The following is a 27,732-nucleotide window of genomic DNA, read 5'->3' on the forward strand; positions in this document are numbered from 1 at the left end:
TCTAATCAATATTTAAATATTTAATACATTTATAATATAGTTTGCCTAAAACAGAATACTCATAGTAGATCGTTCAACCGTCCAGCAGAGATATTTAAGTGTATTTATTTTTTTCGACAGCTGCCCAGGTGTAATTTCATGCCGCATGTGTTTACTGATGTTACACTTTTACAGCTAAACAAACTACAACTTTCACTGTTTTCCTTTCCTCACCGTCCACTGTGTTAAATCAACAAAACATCCAGACTTTAAAAGCTCACGTGTTGTCTCAGTGTAGATTTATGGGCAGTTTATAATTTCAAATCAGAAAGGTGAATAAAACAGTCAGAGTAAACGTTCTAAATGAATCCTGACAGGTTGAACAAATGCATCAGTCACAAACGATGGTCTAAAAAGGACATTTGAATTTGTATCTCCTCCTCTTGCTTTCAAATGCATACCTGCGTGTTAACCTACATTTGCATTTGCACACACAAACACAAAGGCTGAAGGATCCGTCTGGAGCGCTCAGAGCTGTCCAGAAGCCCGTCTGTGTGAGGGAAATGTATGCAGCCCAAATCAAAGTGATGTTGCACATAGTAATCTTTCTCTATTAAGGATGTCACTTTTTGCAATCTTTTCACAATTGCACCCTAATACCCTTTACCACTCCACTGCTGGGTTTGGTTAGCCCCTGCGAGCACGCATACACACATTCGCTCACAGTTTCATCACACACATCCACGGTGTGTAGGTATCCGCTGAAGGAGCCAGTCATGTGTGTCTTTCAGATAGGAGTTGAGAAAGCCCTTGATTAGGACAGGAAGTCATGTGTGTAAAATTCACACTTTTTACCACCAGTGTCTCTCTGTGTATATTGAAGGTTGTCTGGGTCTAGTGTGTGACGGTTTGTATGTGTGTAGCACACACATCTATAGAGATAATAATTAACTGACGTAAAGGTAAATAGTAATATGAAATTAATTACACGCTAACAGTGAGTTCCTTTGTACCTTTTAAAGCGAGCTCAGTTCTAATTTCGGGGTAAAATAATTATATCCGGAGCTGTTTTGGAAATGAAACGCCTTGCCTCGGCTATAAAAGGCAAATTATTTACACTTGGTTTGTTTCTGATGATAAAATTCAAAATGGAGCTCCAACAGTGTTGTGAACTGTAGATAAAAGGTGCTATTGTCTAATTCTACTGATCTTCTTCAGGTGGGTTAAGATCTTTTTTTCTCTGCTTTATGATTAAACTTCATTTACTCAGCAAGGCCCTGATTCGCTCTGGTGGTTACACAAATTTCCTTCAGCATACTAATGTGTGCTATGCATTCCTAGTCCACCCCGAGATTATCATTTACATTTTTCTTTATTCATACATTTAAGATGTGATTGTGTTAATGTATCTAGTATCATCCTTTGTTTTATGGTGCGCACACTCTTTTTGAAGTTTAATCTTGCTTTCTTTCACTTGTACCTCTTTCCTTTTTCCACTTCCTGTACATCCCATAATGCCTCTTGAAAACTTGGAGGGGATATTCTTGAACGTATTGCATCCAGCTATCGAGGTCAACAGGTACGTATAGGAATGAAGATAGGAAGAGAGAAAGCGGAATCCTCTCCTGTTCAGGAAAACGGAGGGTCAACAATAACTAAAGACACAACATGTCATGTGACTGCATTATCCCTTCATTGATTATTGATGTGACTGTCACTGGAGGGATCGTCATCTCCTGCCCCTCAGTGATGGATTCCTCCCTGATTGTCAAACACAGAAATGGTCAGAAGCTCTTCCTCTTTGTGTTTCTGGGCCTGAAACCAAACCATTTCTACGACTGTGTTTTATCTGCAGGGATGTGACATGAAACACCACTGCACAAATATTGCCTTAAGCCGAATGCATGGTATGTTGGAATCTATTCAATTTCAGCATTGACAGCCATAATTTGCAAAGCTGGGGTGACTGCTTTCATACAGATTAAAGGTTTAAACAATAATTTGATCGATTGTTGATGAATAGCTGTGTACAGATATTAACTTTTCTGTGATAATGTTCACTGACTTTGGTCATTTTCTTGACTCATATTCTACTTCAACCATGAAGTTAACCCTTTTGTTCAAAGACATGTCTGATTAAATATGAGATCAATCCTGGAACCCATCACGTTTCCCATAATCGCATGCCTCTGGGAGCAACTGACGATTTCTCTGTATTCCTGATGTAGCCAGCTATTTGTGGTAAGCGTCTTCAAGCTTCGACTTCCTTCTTCATCATCATTCAGATCAAAAGGGAAGCAAACAATACAAACGTCTAAGTTCATCACATCCCCCAGAGTAGCTCCCATTCATCTGCTTCTGAGCAGTCTCAGTTTCACTGTAAGCATTAAGGTAACGCAGCAGCTTCACTCTGGCTTATAACAGTGCTATAAACTGAAAAAGGAACTAAGTTCTACAGATGAACATGTCTAATCAAGGGGTGTTAGCTTTGTCTGGACCTGTTCATATGTTTTTGGTGAGTCTCAGTTTCACAGTATATAGCATGTTATGCAGTGGCTCCACTCTGGCTTATAACAGTGGTATAAACTGGAGAAAGGGAGACAATTTATTTTGTTTTCTGTGTGAGTAACAAGTCTTAGGTTTGTCTGGACCTGTTCATCTGTTTCTTGTGAATCTGAGTTTCACTGTAGTTTAGTCACAGATAAGCTACTCTCTGCCTTAGTGGTACGATTTGAAGAAATAAACCTGTAACTTGTAATTTAATGTGTAATTAAAGGGTCTTAGGTTCGCTGACATGAAAACACGATGATGCAAATTTGTAAGAAGTAGAAATGAAAACTTGTCCTGGTCTGTCTTTAAGGGAAGGGGAGCAGAAAACAACTTTTACAAAGTGCATTTACTTATTCTAAGGTTGGATTTTATTACAATCAATTTAATCAATTTAAACAACAACTGGCTGTCGTGAAATTACGTCTAGTAGTACTAATGCTCAAGTGTATATATTTTTTATCTACATCAGCTGATACTACTATCTGTTCATCGAGGTTGATTGATTGTTGTCAGAGTACTGACGATGGGAGCTGGGTTACCAATACGTCGGACTGCGTTCTGCCTGCTTTTGCTCTCCATACAGACCGTCTTTTTCTACTATACCAAAGCCTGCTGAAGTGATATTACAAACATACAAATGGAAACCAGAAAAGGAACAGAAAATCCAGATGACATAAGATACATTTCCATTGTTACATTTTATTTTGTTTCTAAAATCCGCTGGAAATTCTAAATTAAGTTCTTTGATTTATGACGAAATACCACTGAAATTGAGGACAAAATCAGCCTGTGTTAACTGTAAAAAGCAGATGTCTTCAAGGTTAAATACCCAAATAAATACCACAAATATGGTGAAAGTCTTATGTGCCGAATGCTAATAATTTCAATAAACTAGCAGCTTCACAATCTGAAGGTCGCAGGTTGGACTCTAGCATTATCCAGTGTATCCAATCCTATCAAAGTATTGAGTCTGCAGCTCAATGCTCCCAAGCAGGAGGTCTCTTTGTGTGTGAAGGCTGTCATTTAAACCAAACACTAATACATTTAATGTAACTATAAAAATACACCTTTAACAAGAAGAGTGGGCGTGAGACAAAATCAGCCTCTTGTTTGGGTAGAATGAGCATCACATGGTTGAAAACCACCCCCGTGAAGGCATTTTCCATGAGAGGAATCCGACCTTACTTTGTTCTGATACCATGCTGCTTAGTGTTTAAATAAGGGCAGCACTCATGCACCCTTATTACTGCTTGATATCACCTCTTATGGTGCAAAACATAGCCCACCTACATGCTACAATTTGCAATACATTTAGTGTTATTGACCAAGGTCCATGGCTGCCCTGTAATTTAAGGCACCAAGCACAGATTTTACTGCACCTCACTACAGGGTTCCTAATATTCTCTGGATTGAAGGTGCTTCTGTTTACCTGTGAAGACATTAGAGAGGTAAAAAGGTAAGCATTTCCTCAATGCAGATGGAGTTATTTGAAATCATAGCTCTAGTATTTAGTCCTCTCCCTCCTCTCTCTCTCACTTCTTCTCCTCCTTTTCTCTCTCGCCCCCTTCTTTCTCAATTGTGTCCCTCGCCTCCGGCAAATGGGAGTCATTTGTTTGTGTGAACTTCCCATAACCCGCAGCGCGTGAGACACTTATCATTCAGAGTAGGGCTGCTTCGTCCTGAGTCGTAATACCTCTTCTCTTCCTCCTCTTCTTCTACGTGTTTTCCTTCCACACCAGTCCCACGTCTGCTCCTGATTGTCGCCATAGTTCATCATAAATTAGCCTCCATCTTTCTCCATTCATTTACCCCCTGCTCCCCCATTTCCACATCTCCTGTCTGTCTCTCACTCTCTCTCTCTCTCTCTCTCTCTCTCTCTCTCCCTCTCTCCAATCTCATTCCCAGCGTAATCTCGGGGTACAGAGGACCGTTTTCATTACTGCACTACTCATCTTATCACCCACCCTGTCATCTCCTCTGTCTCCTGTCTTCTTTATATTCCTTTATTCTAACAAGTCTGCATCTTAGAAGCCATCAGGGGTCCTCCCTCTTTTTCATTTCCCTAATGTACCCCCAAACACGCATGCACACACACACACACACACACACACACACACACTCTCTCTCTCTCTCTCTCTCTCTCTCTCTCTCTCTCTACCCTGGCCCTAACCCCTATTTTCATTGCCCTAACCTGTTCCCCATCATCATTATATAGAGGGCAACCCAGCTCCCTGGGATTGTGTAAATCACTGTGTGTGTTTAGAGTGCAGTATGCGTTTTCAAAATCTGTATCTATGTGTGTGTGCCTCTGTATGTGTGTGTGTGTGTGTATCTCTGCAGGTAAATGAGCTGTGGTAAGACAAAACAGATAACCTAAACAGCAAGTGAAGACAGAAAAGATGTAACCAAAATCAAGCTGTAGACTCTGAGAGAGGAGAGCCGGATCTTAAGGAGGGGAAGCTGTCATTGAAGGCCAAGGTGAGCCCTAACCCCCTTGCTTGCCTGCTTTAATCCCTCATTTATGTGAACTCAGCTTTGGAAATGAAGCTGTCACTGTAGTTTCTTGCTTTCACCCATGCTGGGGTATAATCAGAAACCACACATGCATGATACACACACACACACACACTCTCACAGAGTCGCAGGACACCGAAAATCACTCAGGAGGGGTTTTAAATTCATTCCAGAGTTGGAGGCAGAGATTCGTACGGCCTCACCCTGTCTTCTAGAGGAGGAATCATCGGATATGTTGGAGACAGAGGGGAATTATGGGTAAACGCACTGGTGAGGAATGATAGTCTGCAATCTCCGGCTTTAATCTGGGATCGCTGACACATGCCATTCATTTCAGACTGTAACAATACCCACCTGTGTGGTGTGGAGCATACACGTGTGTTGATTTTCAATGATTGAGTCTTACTTTTGAGACATTCAAATAGTTTAGAAACGGTTGCATGCAGTTATATTAAAACTACGAAAACACACTTAAAGACATATTCCTTACGATCATTCTCTGCCTTCATGTGTGTGTTCCGCAGATTAACATGCCTTTCTGCAAAATTAACATAAAGGAACGTCTGAATTTGAGTGTTTCTTGAATTTTACAAATATTTTAAAGTATTTTTTCTCATATTTTCTCCTTTATTAGATGAGACAGCTGAACAGGAATAAAAGGTGGAGAGCAGGGAGTGTGGGATGATGTGCAGCAAAGGGTCGTGGCTGGGAGTCCAACCTGCAACCGCTGCAATGAGGACTGTACCTTAGTATATGGTGCACACATCAACCCTTAGGCCAACCGGCACGCCGTATTTAATGTTTCTGACTTTTATTGACAACATTTGAAAAAAAAAACCTACACAGCACTCACTATGCTATCCTTATTCCTTAATGCTGCAATCAAGAGAGTGAGAGATGCACTTTGGATTAAAAAACTTTGATGAAATATTTTTCTTTGTAACATTTCTCATTTATTTTTGTATTATTTTGACATGTAATGACAGTGGAAGGGCAGCTTACACTGATACCTGCCATCAAGGGCCAATTTGTGTGTTGTGAAAGCACAGACTTATACTGCCATCTAGTGGCTGAAGGAGAAATAAAGGCAGCTGGAGTGTGGAGTGGACAGATAAATCAATGGATGAAAGGATTGGTTATTTTGGGCTCAGATGGCCACAATAAAGTGAAAAAGTTTCTTTAAAATCAGATTCAATTTTAGAGATCTTTAATTCTAATTTTCAGTATTAAGAAATATGTAAATCAGAGGTGCTCAACCCTGATTGCTCAGTTAAAACACACCTGCTTAAGTGCTTTTATTTAACAGGTGAGTTGAGACAATCTAAGACTGTAGATAGATCTCATCGTAAATACAATCTTCTTGGTTTGCTAAAAAAAAAAAAAAGGTTCGAACTTAAATGCAACTATATATTAAAGGCCAAAAGCTAAATCATATTCCTGTCCATCCTTGTTTCCTCCATCATCTTTCTCTTCATCCCTCTATTTCTCCCCCTCATCGTCCCCCTCAGGTGCAGCGAGCGTCACACTGCTGTGTAATAGGGTGCTGTCAGTGTGGGCAGCGGTGAGGTGCGGGGAGCAGAGTGGTGCGTCTCAGATGAGATATGTGACTGGCATGCTAACACACAGTTTTATCTGCGGGAGGAAAAAAAGAAGCAGACCGGGCCCCCACATCTCCTCTCCATGGGCCTTTGATTAAAGCTCTCTGGGTACACACACGTGCACACACCTCCCAAAAATCACACACAACATAGAGGTGTACACACATGCACTCGCACAGATTATAAATAAATGGTAGACAGACGCCTGCACACACATACAGTATATATGCATACACACATCCTCCCATCGTGGGTGATGTTGTTTTGACCTGAGCCAGGTAGCTTGTCCATTATGGAGTTGATAGGAGGATTTGGCCATGTTGATTCTGGACCGCATCATCTCCTCTGCCATAAATAACCTGAGTGTTTTCTCTGAGTCACACAACAATATACAGAGAATAAGAGCTCTCAGTTTTATCCCCCATCTCATCCACACACACACACACACACACACACACACACACACACACACACACACACACACACACACACACACACACATAAACCCCAAGAAATGATTATATGTGCTCGGCCACAAACAAAACAAGAGATTTCAAAGTACAGTCAGTCCCGTATAGCTCAGTTTTAGTTCAAATTATGATCTCACGCTCTGCTTTGGCTTTGGGATGTGTGTGTTTTCTCCGAGGACACTAGTTTGATTTTAGATGAGCAGCATCGTCTGGCACTGCGGTCTCAATAGCTCGCCAATAAAGCTGTGAGTACAATCTGTATAGCCCTGACCAATGGAGCTGCAGGAGAGCATGATGACTTCTATAAAGGAGGTAATGGACAAACCACACTGTGTTCTTGCATGTGAGGAAGATGTATTGAAATACATTCTGTCAGTTAGTCTTTGTGTGTCCATCCATATAGATCAAATATGAAAAAATGACTATTTCCTTTGTTTAGCATTATTCTCTGATTATATATACTGCGGCAGAAGAGATGATGATTTCTGATCGGACAGAAAGCTTTGTTTTCTTTTCTTTCTTTAAAGAAATGAATGAATGCACACTCATCTAACAGTGCATACAATACAAGTACTTTACATGTACTACATCCTCATGTAGTCCCTTTCTCCACAGCAGGAGGGTGCTACGGCTATAAACCATACTGTGACTGTGAGTGTCGGTGTTTGCATTTTTCATAACACACATTCAGTCAGTTCATAAAAGAGGACTCAAATAATATTCCAAGTGTTTTAATCATGAATTTGATAAATTAACACATTTACATGGTATCAAAATAAAAGCAAACAGCTTGATTTAAAATGTATTAAAGCAAGACAATAAAAAAAAGAATCAAACAGATATTTCCTCTCATCAGTTTTACTATTTACAGTAAGTTTATCAACATTGTTTGCATTCAACATGAGGTCTGTACAAAATATTTATAAATGATATATCAGAATTTTTCATGTGGATTTCAGCACGGAACCATATCACAGCATTATATTGTGTTTTGTCTGTTTACGTTTTCATGACTCAGTGTTAAAAGCAAATCAGCAAACACCACTTATCTGTCTGTAAGTATAAAATAAAGTCTGTGTTAACACATTTAGTGTTACTCTCTGAAATCAATCAATCAATCAATCTTTATTTGCATAGCGCCAAATCACAACAAACGTTATCTCAAGACGCTTTTACAAACATAGGAGGTCTAGACCACTCTATGTCAAATTATGAACAGAGACCCAACACCAAGACAGGGTAAGACTCAGTCTGACCCCACCTTAATCCATCATGAGCATTGCACATCGCAGTATTTAGCTAGTTACAGTGGTGAGGACAAACTTCCTTTTAACAGGCAGAAACCTCAGGCAGAACCAGACTCATGTTAGACAGCCATCATGCCTTGACCGAGTTGGGTCTGGAAAGACAGATAGAGGGGAGTAAGAGAGAGAAGTGATAGTGAAAGCATCAGTAAACAACACTGAGGATGTTTTTAATAAAGAGAGAACAAAACTTTAGATTCCTGATCAATGGCCAACCACATCCTTACTTGGATCAGTTGACAGGTGTAAGAAGTTCCACTGAAGCACATTTTAAAATATATATTGATTTTCCGTTCGATGCTGTGCTGTAATTTGCTGAAAGTTAACCATGAGTGTTCTTAAATTTATCTGTAATTCTACACACCTTCAGGTCTCTCCATTTAACGCTCCTCTGTCATAGAGTGTAAATACAGGAGAAGTCCAGTTCATAAAATATTCATTCCAACAATGTAAATATAGAAGATTGTAATATCTATTCAACTGACCAATACTGTATTTTACATTTAGATTTCCAAAAGTGTATGCCTTACTGTCATTAAAGCGTGTGACTAACCAAGGTGCTAAGTTGTAAAACAGTTCAGAGACCACAGAATGTTCTGTTGAAGTGAAGTGTGGTGTTTCATTAGCTCAGTGAATTTAAAAAGTGACATATTGAAGTTTGAAAGTGCCGCACACAGCAACTTTAATTACGCCCCGGTTATTGCAACAACCAGGGTAAAGACTAACCACAGAGAGCAGAGACACAGAAACTGATCCCACTGAGCTCAGGGGTCTGTCTGCGTGGAGGACGGCGGGCTGGTTGGAGGACAGAGGGGCTGGGGAAAAGGTTGGTACTTCTCCGCGGCAGCACCCTGAGGGGGCGATGGGATGGGAGTGTCTGGAGAGGCTGCAGGAAGGAAAGCAGAGTTAGAGAAATGTTAATTTTATTTTTGCAAAGAAAAAGATAAAATAAGGTTGAATGTTTATTTTCTATGAAATGTTTCCTCTTAAGTCTCTGGGTTATCTAACATCTATAATCCTTGTTTATAGGTAGAGTTCCTGTAAATCTTCAGCGGTCATTAGGGGATGTAATACTGCCAAATGCATTTTTTATTTTAAGTAAAAGAATGAAATGCAGCCAATTCCCATCAGTTCTTGTAAAGGATACGTGTTTATAGTTTTCCACATTCAGAAAGCCTTTTTCAAAGTATCACTTAATGGAAACACAGCTGCATCCTGCATCTGCGTCTCCTGCGTGTGCTAGCTGCAGAGGGTTTTGCTTGTTTGAGTAATTTACGATTGCATGATAGGTGTGTGTCTCTTACCTATCAGAGGAGTGTGAGCGACAGGCATGGCGCTGATGACCAGTGTGTGTCCAGTCAGAGGGTCCTGGGCCAGCTGTGTGTGTGCTGAGTGGTGCGGGTGTGCGGGGTCTGACGTCAGGCCTGAACACATTACAAGAAAATTATTTTATACTGAAGCAGAATCATTTTCCTCGTTGCTTATTTCATTGTCCTTTTCATACTCCTCTAAGGGCCACGGACCCAAAGATTTATTTTCTATAAACAAGTCTTTATTTATGTAGCGCCAAATCCCAACAAACATTATCCTCACACTCTTTCCAAACAGAGCAGGTCTAGACCGTACTCTATGTTCTATTATTAACAAAGACCCAACATCAAGACCGGATAAGATCCAGTCCCATTTTACAGACAGGACTCAGTCTGATCTCATCTTAATCCACCATGAGCAGAGCACTTTGCAGCATTTAGCAAGTAACAGTGGCAAGGACAAACTTCCTTTAACAGGCAGAAACCTCCAGCAGGACCAGACTCATGTTAGACACACATCAATAACCACCTCAACAGCAGATATGTTGTCTGCAACAGGAGATCAGGTCAGCTGAGTCACTGATGTCTTTTGAATTCCTTCTTAAACACTTTTATTAGAGAACTCCTGATTTGACCTGAATTTTAAATTTTAAAGCTCCTGTGAGGAAATTTAAGCGGGTTACAGAACAGACAAAACTCAATAAATGTTCTTCTATATGACTAACAAAAGCAAACAAGACCATCTGGAACAGGAGTGATTATTTCTTTACAGTTTTTCATAATGTATAGAAACTCTGGCAGGGGTAGGTGTCAGTCAAACAAAAGCAAATCTGCCTTTTTGCACATTTTCTGTTGCAAATATTTAAGATGAGTGATACACCAGAGTGTTAAAATAACACAGGATGAGATTTGTGATAGAAAACACTACAGAAACACATACAGGCAAAATCAGCAAGGAGGTAAGAGGTACTGTTTCACCCACAGGGGGCGCCAAAAGCTCTTTAAGTCTAGTTTCCTGAATTATGTGTTATTTCTTTTTCTTTCTTTTTTTAAATTTTCTTTTTATTGAACATTATACCGTATATTCTACATACAGTTGGTACACAATGACTGAGTGTTTTTTATTCTATCTTCTTTTACAAATGCATTATTTTTAGCTTAAACATGACTTCCTCAGTATTTTACTTTAAATCAAATTAAAATGACCGTACCTTTCCATGTACACAAATAAAATTATGCCCAGGACATAGTGGGTATTTACATTCAGCCATGTATTTTAGCCAGTTCGGCTTACAGAATTTCACTATGATAACAGTGTAGCGAATATAGTAAAAGGTCAAATGAAATAAATAAATAAACTCAAAAGAAACAAAACATTCCAACTTCTGTAGCTATGAACTAGGGTTTCTTTTCCACAATTGACATCTCAGATAAAATCTGACCTAATTGGTTTTCTGTACTCCATCCAGTTTTCCCAAATTCTTTTAAATTTATCCGACTCCAGTCTCAAAGAAAAAGTTAATTTTTCCATCACATATATATTGTGTATTACCTCAACCCAGTCCTCAACCTTGGGTGCTTCATTCGTCCTCCATTTTCTAGTAATTGCTTTTTTGCTTGCAATCAGCATTATTCTATAAATATATCTATCCCCAAATCTTGTAAAATTGATGTCCAATTTCCCCAAGTATAATACCTCAAATGTATGTGGAAGGTTTACCTTCAGTATTTTATCCATACACTTCTTAAGCTCCTGCAAGTAGCTACCAATGGAGGGACAACCCCAGAACACGTGGAAATGGTCGGCTTTATCAACTCCACATAATCTCCAACACTTTGTGAATTTTGTGTTATTTCTTAATCGTTGCTGGACTTGTGGCGTCATGACCTGTGTGATCCATTTTGCTAAGTGCTCCATTAATTAAGTTAGTAGCAAGTTACTAGTTTTATGTTTTCGCTGGTCAGGCAGGTGCCTCTCTGTGTGGAGTTTGCATGTTCTCTCCGTGCATGCGTGGGTTTTCTCCAGGTGCTCCGGCTTCCTCTCACAGTCCAAAAACATGCTCACCAGGTTAATTGGTCAGTAAATTGCCCGTAGGTGTGAGTGTGTGTGTGTGTGTGTGTGTGTGTGAATGGTTGTCTGTCTCTCCATGTTTGCCCTCTGATAGGTTGGCAACCTTTCCAGAATGTACCCTGCCTTCCACCCAAGTCAGCTGGTATTGACTCCAGCCCCCCCGTGACCTCCAACAGGCTAAGTGGTCAAGATAACGGATGGATGGATTTTTTAGCTACTGCAATTTGTGAATTCCAAACTATTTGACAGGCCTTCATCAGTCAGCCAGTATTGACCAGTAATTCACACAAAATAAAGTTATTTTCTTATTTCCTATGAAATCCTTGTCATGGAAAAAAAAAATTGTTGCTGTTTTCCCACTCATCACTTGAAAATGAATCTATTTATCTCTTTATAATCATTGACTGACTTGAGCTTTACAAATGTAATGTTGCCTTTCTTTGAGCTCAGGCATTAAAAATGTGTTGACTTGAGTCCATTTATTTCTTTTGCAAATTCTAAGAGCTGTGAATTTAATGCTGACAGCTCTGTAGTGAGATTCACTAACTAAAGCAATTCATTGAATTAAATTCAAATATAAAAATAAGGCGATGAATTTTCTATTCTAATAAGATGTAGAAAGACATCTTTGACTGTAATTTTGCAGATGTTTAGTAAACTTCTTCTTCTTCAACTTTAAACACAGAAGAGTATTTGTTTGTTAGCTCGACTAGTTTTCAGCACATTCACGTTGCTAAATATAATATTATCTCAACCATGTTGAATTGCAGGCTTTTTGTTATGTGTATTTTATTTCCCAGGATGCAAGAGAAAGAAAACACACACACAGTTCTTTCTGTACCCGTGCTTCTAAGTCAGGTTGTCAAAGTTGCGGGTTGTTTTTAGCTTATATGGCGAAAAATGGAAGACACTTTTGGAGATGAGTCAATGCTTTATTTTCACGCCTCATCCTCTGCTCACGCTGCCTGTCATGGCCCTGCTCAGAATACCTCTGATGCGTTTTACCTTTAACTACAGGCCTCCTTTTTCAGACACATTTAGGTTTGTTTGCAGGTGTCAGCGAGCAGCATCTCATGTAGAAAGTTGTCTATTCCGGCTTTGCATAATAAATGTTTGTTGTTTATACAAAGTTTTACAATATTCCTGCAAATCTCTAACTTCTTATTTGAAGTATTCTTCCAGGAAAACTTTGCAGAAGATGTGTACTTCTTGTTTTTACACCGCTTCACTTACAGTCCGGCACATTTAACACAGATAATTGAAGCACACGCTGGTTTTGCTGTAGGTCAGCTTTTTCTCTACTGCAGGTTTACAAGCTCAGACACAGGTGCAGTCTCACCTCCCAGCAGCATCTCATGCAGCAGGTTGTCTATCTTGGCCAGGCCGCAGAGCTTAATGAACTGAAGCTGTTCGATCATCTGCCAGGTGATGCTCTGCAGGGTGGGCAGCAGGAGTAACAGCTCTCCGAAACGACCCCTGGAGTCGTACTGACGGTCGTTAATGTAGTCCTCCAGACTCATCTGAACCTGGGAGCACACACCAAGCCAAGATCCATCAATGTAAGCACACAAAAATGCATGAACAGTGTTTATTGGTAAAAATAATACGATTAAAAAAGAGAAGCTGATGTACAAAAATCTATGAGAGTCAAATCCTGCCTACCTGCAGACGCATGGTCTTGATCTTGGACGGGTCCCGCAAAGACTTTGCATCTGCACATGGAGCAAAGAGCAGAAGTGGGTGATGGATGACAGGGGGGGAGGGGAGGAGGAATGGATTGAAGGACAGGAGGGTGAGGGGGAAAAAAAGAAGAAAGCTCAAGGATGGTATTTAGGACATGAGAGGAATTGATGGAGTGATTACGGTCAAACTGGGGCAGGAAGGTAAAATGAGGGGATTTAGTGAGGAGGACAGAAAAGGGGAGCAGGTAACATGAGACGGGGGCAGGCATGGTGGTCACACGAGGCCAAGGAGATGGATTTGGATCTCACTACTAGGGGGAATGTAACCAGATGGATGAGATCGGTCGGGGAAAGAGGGATGTTGGCAGAAATGGCAAAGGGTATTATGAAAGAACTTGTCTTTCAATATTTTACAACTCACACTTTTGTTTTCCAACATTTAACTTCATGTGCAAAATGTTCTATCAGGTTTCTTTCTTTGTTTTTATTCTCTTCATTTTTATCTATATTTAAATGAAATATATATTTTTTAAAATGTCTCTCCCATGAGAGTGTAAAAGAGTGGTATGAAGGAAAAACATACAAATAAATTACAATTAAAGAGTCAGAACTGTTCTTTGTTTTTGTGTGCAAACAGCTGTGAGTTCAGTTAGAATTGAGAAGTGTATTATATCAATATAAGTGGATTTTTATGCACTAAACTCTAACTCTTTTGCCCCCAGGTTTGCATTAACTAAACATTTTAAAGTAAAAAATATCAAACAAAAAAAGCTGACCTTGTTGTTATGGGACAGGTTTTCCCAAACTTTTCAGCCTGCGACCCCCAAAATGAAGGTGCCAAAGATTAACGACCCTCACTGTCCCTCAAAGTGATTTAATGTGAAAATGACCCTACCTATATATGAGCATGTGTCTGTGTTTCCTGTGCCGTTATGAATGAACCTGCTGCTACTGATGCTTTTGATAATTAACTGTTCACTAACCCTAAACTTAGGAGTCATCTGGAAACAAAGAAAGGCAGAAAACTAATAACATTTTCTATTTTCAAGGTTTTATTTCAAGTTTAGAGACTATTTTTGTTGATATATTTTTGAAGATGTACTATTTTTGGTTACCTTTTTAAAAGAAATGTTCTGGAAGACATCTCACGACCCCCATTTTTGTGTCTCGCAAACCCCCAGGGGGTCCCTACCAACACTTTTGGAACCTCTGGTATAGGATATTCATATTGTGCATCCCTAAAATAAATAAATTAAAGATGGAAACAGTCAAAAGGCTGAATTTTTGGCTTTAAAACAAGAGTTAGATAACCAGTTGATGATATCGCCTCAGCTTCATTGACTCTTCTGATACTAACCCCTTTGTAAGGGCCAAGTTACGTTTGAGAGAGCTCTTTAGTGTTGCGGTAGGTTGAGACTAAGGCAGACAGTTGAGGATCAATTAAGGACCAAGCCACATGGTTTCTTTACCGTAGTATAGTTCATTGTTTAGGAAAACTTGACTTTGAATCATCCAGTAAGATTGTTTAACAAAAATGTCATGATCCTCATCATGGCAGCCCTCTCCTCTCCCTCTTTGTGTGTGTGTGTTTTGTCATTTCCCTGTCTGTTGCTCCTCCTTCTGTGTCTCTTCCCCTTGTTTGTGTCTTGTGGGTGAATGTGGGCGGGGTTTCCATTCTGCATGCAGCACCAGGTGAAGCCACTCAATAATCAACCCTCTCCTATAAAGACTCCGGATTCTCTCCTACTCGTTGCCAGATCGTACTTCAGTTTTCAGTGGTACACTGAGTCCGTGGCTCCTCAAACATGTTTTTGTTTTGCTTGTCTTTGTGTGTGTCAAGCTGACGTCCTTGTGTGTTTTCATCTTGATTCAGAGTTTGCCGTGCATGCTTCCCACTCTCGTGCTGATCGCTTCCCTGTCTGCTGCTGAACCTGCCTGCCTTTGCCTGAGCTCCAGTTAGCCTCTGTGGAAGGACACTGGAAAGAGGGACTGCTCCGCTCGTTACCCACGGCGCCATTAAAACGGAGTTCACTCTAAATAAAACACTTGTATTTTCACAATCCAGCTTGCCTGAGTTCTGCATTTGGGTCCAGGCCTAGTGACAATCACAACAAAAACTGTGGATTAAAGGAATTTGTTTATCAGTTTTACTTCGAGGTCCTGTGGGAGATTTTCCTCTTCAAGTGAACATAGACGAGTAAATCCAAGGCCTTATGATCTTCAACCCACCACACCCTTAATTTACTCACAACTTTAATTAAAGCTTGTGCTCATGTAGTTTTAATAACTTTAAGCCTTATTGCTCTACTTCTTCAAAAATACTTCACTTTGATTTTTACTAAATGTAAAAAAAGACTAGAGTTCCTTCATGAAGAGGTCAAGGGTAAAAAAACAAGAATCCACACAGGCTGAATAAACTGATAGCTTATTTACTTCACTTATTTATTTGTTTATTTGTTTGTTACCTGGGTCAAAGAAGACAATGGCCTTGAGTGCAGCGTACTCGTTCTCGTCGATCTGAATATCCTGGAAGGGCTGAACCAGCTCGTCCAGCACTCTGTTGGCTACTCGACAGATCTCTGGTTCAGGGCTGTTCCTGTGTATCACACAACCATTACCTGCAGACACAGAGGGTGATGTGGGTTAGATGTTGTATAGAGAAAAATTGACAAGGAGTGAAAGGTATGTGGGTGTGTAGGTGAGGTAGAGAGCTGGTGTAATAATTCAGTTCTCTGTGAATGTAAGTGTTGTGTGCAGGCACATGCAGAGGGGGAGCTACAGCTAAGGGTGCTTAGCCCTGGCATCCAAAGCACCTCTTATTTATTTACTTATTCATTGATACATGTTTTTATTTTTTATTTTAAAGGGTCAGTTTTGAATGCTTGTTTATTGCCCCTATTGAAAAAAGCGTCACATGATAACCTCTCACTTGAGGTCATCGGTGGCGTACTGAAGCAGAAGGATAACTACTTTACATGAAAGGGAATATCTAACACTGTCGGTGAGTGTTTGCAACTCCATTAATAGTAACTTGCATTTAATATTTCATGTATTTTCATGTGCACATGCAGCATGTCAACACAAAACAAAACATAACGTAACTCCTTGTGCCCTCCTGCCTCTTGTTTCTTAATGGGCAGCAGAAAACTAACTGTGTTTCCTCATTTGATGATCCAAAGTCAAAATGAGCTCAGAGTGTGGCGTCAAGTCATATTACAGCAGCTTTACTTCTCTCCCATTACTATTGTGATAATGAGGGTATTGACATTGATAGTGATGATGATTGGGATGATGGTGGTTATGATGATAATGTTAATGGTTGTTGCCATTGTTGTTGTTTTTGTTGTTGTTGTTATCATCATCCAGAAATAGTTATAGGAGCACTCCTACTATGATCATGGTCACTGCACTGTTATTTGTCATTCCTGTTATTCTTGTCATTGCTGTTTTAATTTTAATTTTGCTCTCTCACTCTGCTTTCTCTCTCTCTTCCTCTGTTTGTGTTGTTTTTATTTCATTTGCTCTTTGTTTTCCTCATTGTGTTTGCTGTAAAGCCCTTTGGATCAACTGTGTTGTGTGTGAAGTGTTATATCCAAATTTATATTTAAAAAAAAAACACTATGATAAATACTAGAGCACAAACAAGAGGAGACTGTGATGTACCGAGGTGTAAAACCGAATTCAGCCAAATGGTAGTGTATGTCAGAGGCACACAGTCCTGGAACAAACCACCAGCTCACATTAGGAAGCTTGAAAACTACGGTGCCTTTAAAAAAGAAAAACCTTAAACATTGGTTAAAAACAAACTAGGCATGAACGCATGAATAGTCTTTTTCCTCATTTGATGCCTGTTACCGGGGCTTTGGTCTCACCTTCCATGCTGTTTTTATAGAGTCACAAAAGTGTACGTTTTATAAGTAAAATCTGTTTGTAAGTCAGTTTGTGTAGTGTCCAGCATATTTACATTGAGGCATACCCATAGGAAAAGATATTTGGAGAGGAGATCTCAAAAGTGTTTCATTTATGTCTCCTAGACAACAATGAGATCTGTTTGAAAGCAAAATGAGACTATAGCTGATGTCTCCTGTTTCTCATTCTTGCCTCCAGAAAAAAAGTTACAAAAAGTCTCAGCTTAGTCTCCCTTTCAGTTCAAAAGGAGATCTGGTCAGAATTTGAAATAATTCTCAGGTATTTCTCAAGTGTTGTGACTCCTTTTGAGCTCAGGTGGAGAAATCAGGGAGCTCTCTCAATTGTCTCAATCTAACCTCATCCATTTGTTTTTGTCAGACTCAGTTTTTGTGTCTCAAGTTGAGCTCAGATGGAGCAAAGAAAGAGCCTGAGCTCATCTTTTCAGGAACATTTATAGTGCCCTGCAAAATTAACATTTCAATGTAACTGTCCACAAACTTACAATTCTCATTAAAACATTTGAACCACTTGCAAGATCAGCTATTTAGATGTGAAATGATCTCTTCTTTGACTTCACAATATGGTCATTCCTTTACAAGTCTGTTTGGAACAAAACAACTTCACAAAGATTTAGTGGATTTGAGAGAAACTGCAACAGATAGAGATTTCATACCAGGTATGACAGACCATTTATTTCAAATGCGGGCCGCAAAAGGGCCGACCAGGTTTAGCCAGATTATTACAATTAAAGGGGTGGATTCTTTTGGGTGCTGGTGGCCTAGCGGTCTAAGTGCCCCACATACAGAGGCTACAGTCCTTGTCACAGGGGTAGCGGGTTCAATTACCGGCCAGTCGACCATTTCCTGCATGTCCTTCCCCGCTCTCTACTCTCCACATTTCCTGTCTCTCTTCAGCTGTCCTCTCAAATAAAGGCAAAAAGGCTAAAAATATATTTAAAAAAAGAGAAGAAAATGAGCCATTAATGAGATCTCTCATTTAAGTCTCAAATAAGACTCATGTCATGGTCTCAACTTTTTCTCCTAGTGAATTTTAGGAGAAACTAATGAGAAACAATGAGAACAATTTGAAACTTGAATGAAGCTGAAGTGAGAATCTCAATTTTGTCTCCAGAGACTTAGAAGAGAAAGCCTTGAGCAGTAACATTTTCCTCTGGGTACTGTTGAAATGTTGATTAAGGTGCATTGTCCTAATCAAATGAACTCAAATTAAACATGAATAAAGTTGATTTGGAAGACAGAGGAAAGAAGGTAAAGAAAGAAGAGTGTGTGTGGCACACCGTGCTCTATGCTCTGTATGTTTTCTATTACTTTCTTATCATCTACCAATCACATACCGGAATGTTAGAGTGTCGTGTCTTAACAGCCCGTGATGTGCAGATGTAGAATGAACCTTGTGACACTGGCCAGCTTGAATAGTAATTCGATTTATTACAATCAAACAGCATCAGCATCAGTAACAAGCATCGCGACTGCTTGGAGGACGACCGGGCCAGATGAAGTCGCCTCCCTTCCGTCTCCACGTTCTGGCTTAAATACTATGAAGGTGCACTCAAATTAGAATGAGGGTGTCCTTCAAACATACACATATATGGACTCTTCAACACAAGTTTCAAGTTAGCTGCTATTTGACTCCATTTACGAACGCCTTGTTCTGAGTATTGACAGAGACGTCAGCTGTCACTATCAACCATATATTTGCCTATGTCAAAGGTGATCTTTTTTAGGCCCTTCCTAGAGACTTCTGGAGCCTACTATTGTAACTCATTCTTGTGGGTCCCTGGACTTATTTTAAACAACACAGACTAGCAACATATACTTAATCTTATGTGGTTGAATATCAGATACTTCAAGAGCGAACAGTGTCACCCTCAATGTGTGCATCATTTATGACTGGTTGTAATGATATTAGTTGTACTTGTAGTGGTTATGTTAATAGTTTGGTTAAACAGTAAGAGAAGTAATATTTCAGTTGATCAGAAAACTTTCCTTGTGATAAAATATGTTCCAGAAGAAAGATAGGCTTGCAATGTTTTAATCTAAGCCTTTTCTAAATCTAGAGTTCCAATTAAAGCTGCTCAAGATAGATTATGATGTCATTAACAGCCCACTGTGCAATGTACATGTGCAGAAATACCTCATGAAGAGAGGACAGTAAAGCAAAAAGAAAATGTTCTGAAATTGATGTCAGTTTATGTTATTTCAATGCTGATTCTGTGTAAGGCTGAAATAACCTTTTTTTTCATTATTTATATGATGATATGATGGAAATTGTGATCGTTCCCATTTCTAAGAGCAAAAAACTGATGCCCTCAGATGTCTTCACTTTTATGAATATCAATCAGAATCCCCTAAACTCTTCATATTTTATAAGAAATGACAAAGAAAAGCAGCAAATCCTCACATTAAAGAAGCTGGATCCAACACAAAGAAGTTTTTGTTTTACAAATGACTAAACAATTGATTGATTCCATTAATAACTCATCAAATAGTTTGCAATGAATTGTTTTTAAATGGATTTATGGATGAATGTGAATCATTGTTGTCGTCTATTTAACTCTTTGAGCACCTGCCCCTCTTAAGGTCTCTGCACGAGTCCGACTGTGTGTCTGCAGTTAAAGGATCTACAGTATGTTGTTGCTCCGTGCCCCAGTCATGAGTAATGCTGTTTACAATTACGAGAGTCGCTTTTGAAGTCCCAGAGACACAGAAACCTTTAGTTAATCATTCTCAGCTAAAACAACATTTGATCAGTCTTCACACTTCAGTGCTGAACCTCCTGATTGCAACACAAAGAAATTAGAGAGGCCTTCTAGTGGTCAGTTCTCACCTAAAAGCAGGAAGTCCTTATATGGCATTGACCTTTTGGCAACCCCGAGCAAGAGGTGTTCACCGGCGTGAGCCCTGAGCAAGCTGACCTGTAGACAAACACACATGAGAGACAATGCAACAGTGCTTCCCCCCTTTTGACCTCACTCCAGCACACCAACATCGATCGACCTGCAGAGAAGTTTACTTTTAGAGCCTCGGCCTGCGTTTAGTCTCTGTGTTCAAATGTTAAGTACAGTCTTTAACACTCAATCACTGCTTCAAATACATGGGTTTTGAAAAAATATGCTCTCTGTTAGATCAACAAGCTAAGTCACACCCCATAGTCAAAGACATTTCAAAATAGCTGTCAGGAAACAAAGCGTAGCCTGATTTATCATGTTTTTTAAAAGCATGCATTACAGCCCTGTTACCTGGTCATCCAGAGGCAGCTCTCCAAAGGCAGGAATATATTTGGCCCACTCTACCAACACCAATAACTGTTGTCTCATTGAATCACAGATGTCACCAGCAGTGGCTGATTTCTGCTCTGATATGTTGCCTATTCCAACAGGAGTCGTGATCTAAAGGGAGACAGAAAAGAAAACCTCCCTGGGTCACAATCTGTGGATTTGAATGTGCTTCTGAAGCTGAAACCAGCTCATATAAAACAAAATATAAGTTAAACACTGGGCTTTATTATTGGATGTAATACCTGTTGGGAGAGGGATTCAGCTTGGGCCAGAATAGTGATGGTTGGCAGGTCTTGGGAGTCAGAGATACTTCTCCGGGAGCTGATCCGATCTCTCTCGTTCTGTACGGCTGCAATAAAACAGACAGCTGAAGTTAGTGTGTGGGAAACGCAAAGAGCAATAAAAAGGAACAAGGCAGAGGCAACACCTCTTATTTACTTTTAAGTAACATTTTAAACAGGAGTCATCCTGAAAGCATTGAATGTCTGTGTAGTTTACTCAAGTGTCAGAAGAAAGGCCAAAACGAAACAGTGACAGCAGATAGAACGGCGGTTAATATTTAGGAAAATAGTCATACAGGCTGCCATCAGCAAGGCGAGTCAAACGTTAACCAGTAACAATCCTGAACAACATGTTTGAATAACACATGATTATGTGTCATAAAGCAATGTGCCAAGGTTATACCCCTCATAAAAACACACACACACACACACACACACTCCCTAAGTAATCACACATTTTACAGCCGAGACAATTTTAACCATCTTGAAGGAGGTTTCAGATTTTCAACAACAGCCTTTCGTTAGTGTCATTACTGTAGTTTGAGCCCTGACTTCATCTCAACACACATGGACTATTAAGGAACACTAGAAATAAGGTGTTAACATCATAAATAACTCCATATACACGTAGTTAAGAGAGAAGAGTATCAAAATGGAAACAAAAATAAATTCCCTGCTTCCCACTCTCTCTGTTCTGCGAGAGCAGGAGAGGGAAGCATTTCTCTACCTTCTTTCTTCATGCCAGCTCGAAAGCATTTGTTGAGTCTGCAGAATCGACACTGGTTCCTCTTATCTTTGTCCACGATGCACTGTCTGCTGAACCTGTATACAATGCACAGACAAGGATAGAAGTAGCTTTACAGAGTAAAACATGATGACAAAGTGGACCCGAACACAACGCAAAGAGGTGACACTCCCAGACGTGATGACACAGCTGAAAAGTTACTTATAGTTTAAGAGCTTAGGGTAGTTATATGCACATGATGTTCACATGCATGGTCATTTGCACTATCAGGCATACTGTATATGTTAAATGTAAGTGCAGCAGGATTGTACGTGTCCTGTGCTTTTAATTGTACATGTTTGCTCATAGAGACCCCTGTCTACCTGCAGGTGTAGACGTGGCTCTTGCGAATAGAGCGTCTGAAGAAGCCTTTGCAGCCGTCACAGCTGGAGGCTCCGTAGTGTTTCCCTGTGGCTTTGTCTCCACAGATGGCACAGTTACTGCTCACCCCGTCTGCACCGGGTAGGCTCGGCTCTGTCGGCATGCTGTCTGCAACACAAAAACACCCAAACAGGTAAAAAAACACATCCACACACAGGGTTATTTCAAAGAGTTGGGTTGTTCTAGTGTAACCCAGCTGCTGGGTGAGCTGTCGGGTCAGCACCAGTGACTGTAACAACCAATCAGAACAATTCAATCGTACCCAGACGCTCTGTCAAGTGACAACTTCCAGCGCCTTTGCTATGGAAGAAGCAGCTCAAGAGAAGAAGAGGAAAGGTAAGGTTAATCACATCCTAAAGAGCAAAAATGTAAGAGTTGTAGAGTTATTTGTCCTTTAATAAGCCTATTCTTGGCTAGCTAGCCTAAAATAACTTACAAATTAACACTAACTGTTAAAAAGAGACAACAAATGAAAGATGCAGACTGATGAGATATGAGTTCAAGCGGCTACCTCCGGCTGTGAGAATTGAAGCCAATGCGGAAGTGCTAAAAACTGCAGTTCATCAAGGATCCTGAAACCACATACACACTCATTCAAAAAAGATGATCTTTACAGCAGAAATAAACATGTTTACAGTCTGGTACTAAAGACGAGTGTAGTCTGGATATCTCATTTCTCGACCGGCACACACTGTACAGGGGTGAATTTTTTCCTAACAGGGTAATTTCGAAGATATTAAGATTATGAGTTTTGAATTATGAGAGGCAGAGCTGATTTGATTGACAGGTGGGGACACTGTAGCTGTTGACTAGGAGGCTCAAAGCCCGCCTCTTTACCTCAACAGAAGTCAGGTTGAGTTCAGCAAATCAAATATGGCTCCCGCCGACAATTGGCTTCAAAACAGCGCTTCATGAACAGATGGGTGACATCACGGATACTACATCCATTATTTATACAGTCTATGGTTTAAGGAAGAACTGAGACACTCAAGTTATCAAACAACACTACATCGGACAGAAACGTAGCATTTGGCTAGCAGCCATTCTCTGTGACATTTAAGTGTCATATGACGTGTGTCAGTGGTGTTTTCTGACAGGAAAATACTCGCCTTAATAAATGTAAAAGAAAACAAACAAACACAGTTTTGATAGAATGTGGTAATTTAAATCGGACTGCAGTTTAAGACATTGCAAATAACTGCTTAGGAATAACCAATCTCGCCACAGATAGTCTGCTTTTCTTTTGTAAATAAGCATGTATAGTACTTTTAGTCTATTTTGTAACCACTTAAAGACTCCTTACAGGAGCTTTAAAGTCATTACATGTAATTTTATCTGGGATTATAACACTTAACGACTATTATAAATGCATACTGTGCATATTCTGAAGTATAATCTAATTCACTGAAGTGGGATTTTATTTTTCTTTTGCACTGCATGCATCAGCAAAACATATTTGGAAAAGGGTAAATGTTAATGAAAAGGACAGGAAGTTAATATATTATAAAAAAAATATATTTAAATATCAAATGTTAATTAGAAAGCAAATAAATATTATTTGGCTGCCATCTCATCATCGACCCAAACAATAATAACTACAATGATCATTACATATATCAGCCGCAGCATCATCCCCCATCATTAAAACTGTTCAATACAGTTAAATGCACATTTGACCATTCAGAGAACCAAAAGACACAATATGATCAATATGTATTATTTTAGCCTGTACATATTAGTCATGCCTATTTGTTGTTCTTTTGTATTTACAGCTGATGTTATTGTTATTATTATTATTCTTTTTTTTATTATTTGTAGGTCTTATTCTTATGCCTTGTACATAGAGAGCACAGTTTTCCAAAGTCAAATTCCTTGTGTGTTCAAACATACCTGGCCAATACAGCTGATTCTGATTCTGATTCTGATTCTGTGCATCAACACCGAAACTTCTCAGATACACCCACACAGAGTCAAAGCAGTCCTACACTAGGCAGTGCGAGGGCGAGATGAGTCAATGTTCCACTAACTATGTGTCCACATGCTGAGCTGTCATCAGTACATCACTCAGATGCGTGCTCTCTCCTCAATAAAATATGTTTATGACACATACCTGCATTCCTGCCCAAACATTTTTATTAACTCTGATTTCAGGCTTTTACAACAGCAACCCAACCTTTGCTGTTCGTCACCAACACAGGTCATCTGAAAGTTCACCAGCAACAAGCAAGATGCACTCATTTCTCACCACAGATTTAAAAAGACAGATCTTTTACTGTAAAATTTTACAGGTTTCCCCATCACTGCAGCTTTTTATGTAAATACTAACCCTTAGTGGTTTCCCCTGCTGAATATAGCAGCGGATGTATGTTGAGATGTCCTCACATCACTTCATTCAAACAAATCTGGTCGTTCAAGCAAGCACACTTCTTCACAACATAAAATATGTAAAGAATCAGACACACAAATAAGACTCATCTCATCTTTGCTGCCATATTCAGCTACTTGGAGGTATCCACTTGAACTGGAGGTATGTTCATGAGCCAGGTATCAGTGAGAGCATCGATGTGTCAGTGCTTGTAATGATTGAGTTCATATCTGCCCACTGTCTCAGTACAGTGTTAACATAGATTAAAAAAAGACCCAGATATCATCCTCCCATATGCATTCTGTGTGAGCTCCTGTGTGTGTAGGTTGCACATGCACTCACCTCCTCCTCCATAGAGCACCTCTGCGTTCTCAAAGCCCAGCGTGCTGTACGAGGGGTCCAGGCCTTCACAGTAGTTAGCTACGTCCATATCTAGCAGAGATTTACTCTGAGAAGCAGGGGGATACTTCATTCCTGTGTCTGATCTCTTCTTCTCACTGCTCTCTCTTGTCTCTCTCTGTCTTTTTTGCTCCCTGTAATTTTACAAACCAGACCAGGGAGATCCCTTTCATAAAATATCTATAACCCCACCTGATTGGGCTAAAACAAGGAGAGGGGCGGAGCTGAGGTAAAGACTTCTTACCTTATTGCACATTACTTATCTGTCCTTCTCTTGTACTTATCACAGGGATGGGGAGATAGTGGAGAAGGAGATATTTTAATTGCCCCTGTGCCTCTTTTGTTTTACTTTGAGATAAACATGGTCTGAATTTGGTGGACAGTTTTCACCCTTGGTGCATAAAGGTGAGTTTTTCTGTGTCCGTGTAGCATTGACAGCTTTGTTGTTAAATGCACAAACATTTATATATGCCTTTGTTTGTGCGTGTATGTGTGTGTGTGTGTGTGTGTGTGTGTGTGTGTGTGTGTGTGTGTGTGTGTGTGTGTGTGTGTGTGTGTGTGTGTGTGTGTTGGTGTGTGTCTGAGTTCTTCCCAGGCTTCCTAATCTAATCAATAGAGGAATAATAGCACCACCACCTCAGCAGATATAATCCATAAAGACACAGAGTGAAGTGGAAAACACTGATAACTTCCATTCACCCTTACACGAACACACTCCTCTACATCCAATCATTGATAAACTTTAGTTTTATTTTCAGTGACCAGACAACATAAGGCTCTATAAACGCATAAAGTGTACTGATCACACTCAGGGTGAACACTCACAGAGTTCTTATGTGTAGTGTCAGTCAGTCAGTGCATTGCTAACTTATACAACAGGTTGTTCCAAGCTTTTTGGTTGGTCAAGACACATTCCAGGCATAACAGCACTGGGACTTAAACAGTGTGCACATTACACTACATTAAACTACTTTATTAGTCTTACATCAAACAGCCAGTGTCTAGATTAACCATAGACTATATAAGGCATGGACGTAGTATACATGATGTCACCCGTATGTTCCTGAAGCCCTGTTTTGAAGTCAATTGGCGGCGGCAACCATATAGGAAATGATGAACTCAACCTAACTTCTGTTGAGCTAGTGTGAGGTAAAGAGGCAGGCCTTTTGCTTCCTCACTAACAGCTACAGTGTTCCCGCCTGTCAATCAAGTCAGCTGTGCCTCTAACTATGCAAAACTTGTAATCTTAACATCTTCTAAACTGCTGAGTTATAAAAATTCACCCCAGTGTGTGCTGATAGAGAAATGAGCTTTCCAGACTAAACTCTTTTTTTGAACCAGGCTGTAAACATGTTTATTTCTGCTGTAAAGATCGTCTTCTTGAATGGGTGTGTATGTGGTTTCCGGTACTTCTGTTGCCAGTCTCAAGTGGACACTTGATGAACTGCAGTTTTAACACTTCGGCATGGGATTTATTTCTCATTGTTGGAGGTTGACACTTGAGATTAATCCAGTTTTTGTCTCAGAAAGACACAAGCATCAAAACAACAATAAAAAGACAATAATTTAAGCGGTTGCATGATAAATGAATACGTTCATATGAGGAAAAATATATAGAGAGTGGTGGTTATGTAAAATATGATCCCAACAGAGTGAGACAAGACACGAATGGTCAACCGCTGAAATCAATATTAAACTTAACCTTTTAATTCACGTTAGTCTCGACATTAGCCTGCTTTACTGCCATGAATCACATTAAACTTCATAAGTCATGAATCCTTTTTAACCCTAGTTAGGGGAGCTCGTTCAGTCAGCGCATCATTCCACCACGGTGCAAGACTGAACGCTTCAGGCGCTCCTTTGTGCCCACTGCCATCAGACTGTTGAACTGTAATGGAGGCCACAGACTGCACCATGCTGACCACTGACACCCCCACCCCCCCTGTCACACTCCATCATCCCATCCTGAACTCTCTCTTGACTGCTGCTGGCATTATAATGTATAATATACTGTATTATATAATTATCTTGCTATATTATATTTTGTTAAATTACATTACTATTCTAAGTACAACCCATGGTCATATTACATACAAATATTCTTTCTATTTATTGCTTAATTTGTCATTACCAACCATAATCACACCATGTCAACCTGTCACTACTGAAACATTTTTTAATACTGCCTGTAATTACTTCTATTTAATTTAAATTCCATTTGTAACATTGTATATATCTAAATTGTACTTTAGCTTTATTTATCTATTTTATTTTACTTATTTTTATTTTTATTTTATTTCTTTTTTTTTTTTTTTTTATGTTATTTTGTTTTTGTTTTTTTTAAAATTTTGTTTTATTTTTATTTTATTTTTATTTTATTTTGTACTTATTTTGTACTTATTGAAACTTCTTTCTTGATTGTACTTATGTCTGGGTTGCTGTAACAACTGAATTTCCCCCCCGGGGATCAATAAAGTAATATCTTATCTTATCTTATCTTATCTTAGTTCCTGCAGTTTTCTCCTCTCATTAGATAAGAACAAGATAATCCTTTATTCTTCCCATAATGGAGAAATTTGCAGTGTTATAGCAGCAAAGCGGATAGTGCAAACAATAAAGAGCAAATATTAATATTGAAAAATATATTAACAATTAAAAAAGTGGGGGCGCTGGTGGCCTAGCGGTCTAAGCGCCCCACATACAGAGGGCTACAGTCCTCGTCGCAGGGGTGTCTGGTTCGATTCCCGCCGGTCAACCATTTCCTGCATGTCGTCCCCCACTCTCTACTCCCCACATTTCCTGTCTCTCTTCAGCTGTCCTCTCAAATAAAGGCAAAA

General features: G+C 39.6%; 1 protein-coding gene across 2 annotated transcripts in view; it reads right to left on the reverse strand.

The window, feature by feature from the left end:
• Positions 1-8,487: 8,487 nt before the first annotated feature.
• Positions 8,488-27,732, reverse strand: part of hnf4g (hepatocyte nuclear factor 4, gamma) — a 30,563-nt gene continuing 11,318 nt past the window's right edge. Inside the window, exons 1-11 of one of the 2 annotated variants that reach the window (XM_034706644.1) lie at positions 24,839-24,968; positions 22,074-22,239; positions 21,694-21,788; positions 20,928-21,034; positions 20,647-20,796; positions 20,235-20,322; positions 15,944-16,096; positions 13,459-13,508; positions 13,136-13,322; positions 9,720-9,839; positions 8,488-9,301 (exon numbers count right to left, since the gene is read on the reverse strand). In XM_034706644.1, the coding sequence (XP_034562535.1) occupies positions 9,180-9,301; positions 9,720-9,839; positions 13,136-13,322; positions 13,459-13,508; positions 15,944-16,096; positions 20,235-20,322; positions 20,647-20,796; positions 20,928-21,034; positions 21,694-21,788; positions 22,074-22,239; positions 24,839-24,968 (1,368 nt within the window). In that variant the 3' untranslated portion in view covers positions 8,488-9,179. Of the gene's footprint in view, positions 9,302-9,719; positions 9,840-13,135; positions 13,323-13,458; positions 13,509-15,943; positions 16,097-20,234; positions 20,323-20,646; positions 20,797-20,927; positions 21,035-21,693; positions 21,789-22,073; positions 22,240-24,838; positions 24,969-27,732 lie in introns of those variants that run through there. The other variant, XM_034706645.1, reaches the window with a different exon arrangement.

Source organism: Notolabrus celidotus, chromosome 17, assembly GCF_009762535.1.
Source record: "Notolabrus celidotus isolate fNotCel1 chromosome 17, fNotCel1.pri, whole genome shotgun sequence".
Taxonomy (NCBI): domain Eukaryota; kingdom Metazoa; phylum Chordata; class Actinopteri; order Labriformes; family Labridae; genus Notolabrus; species Notolabrus celidotus.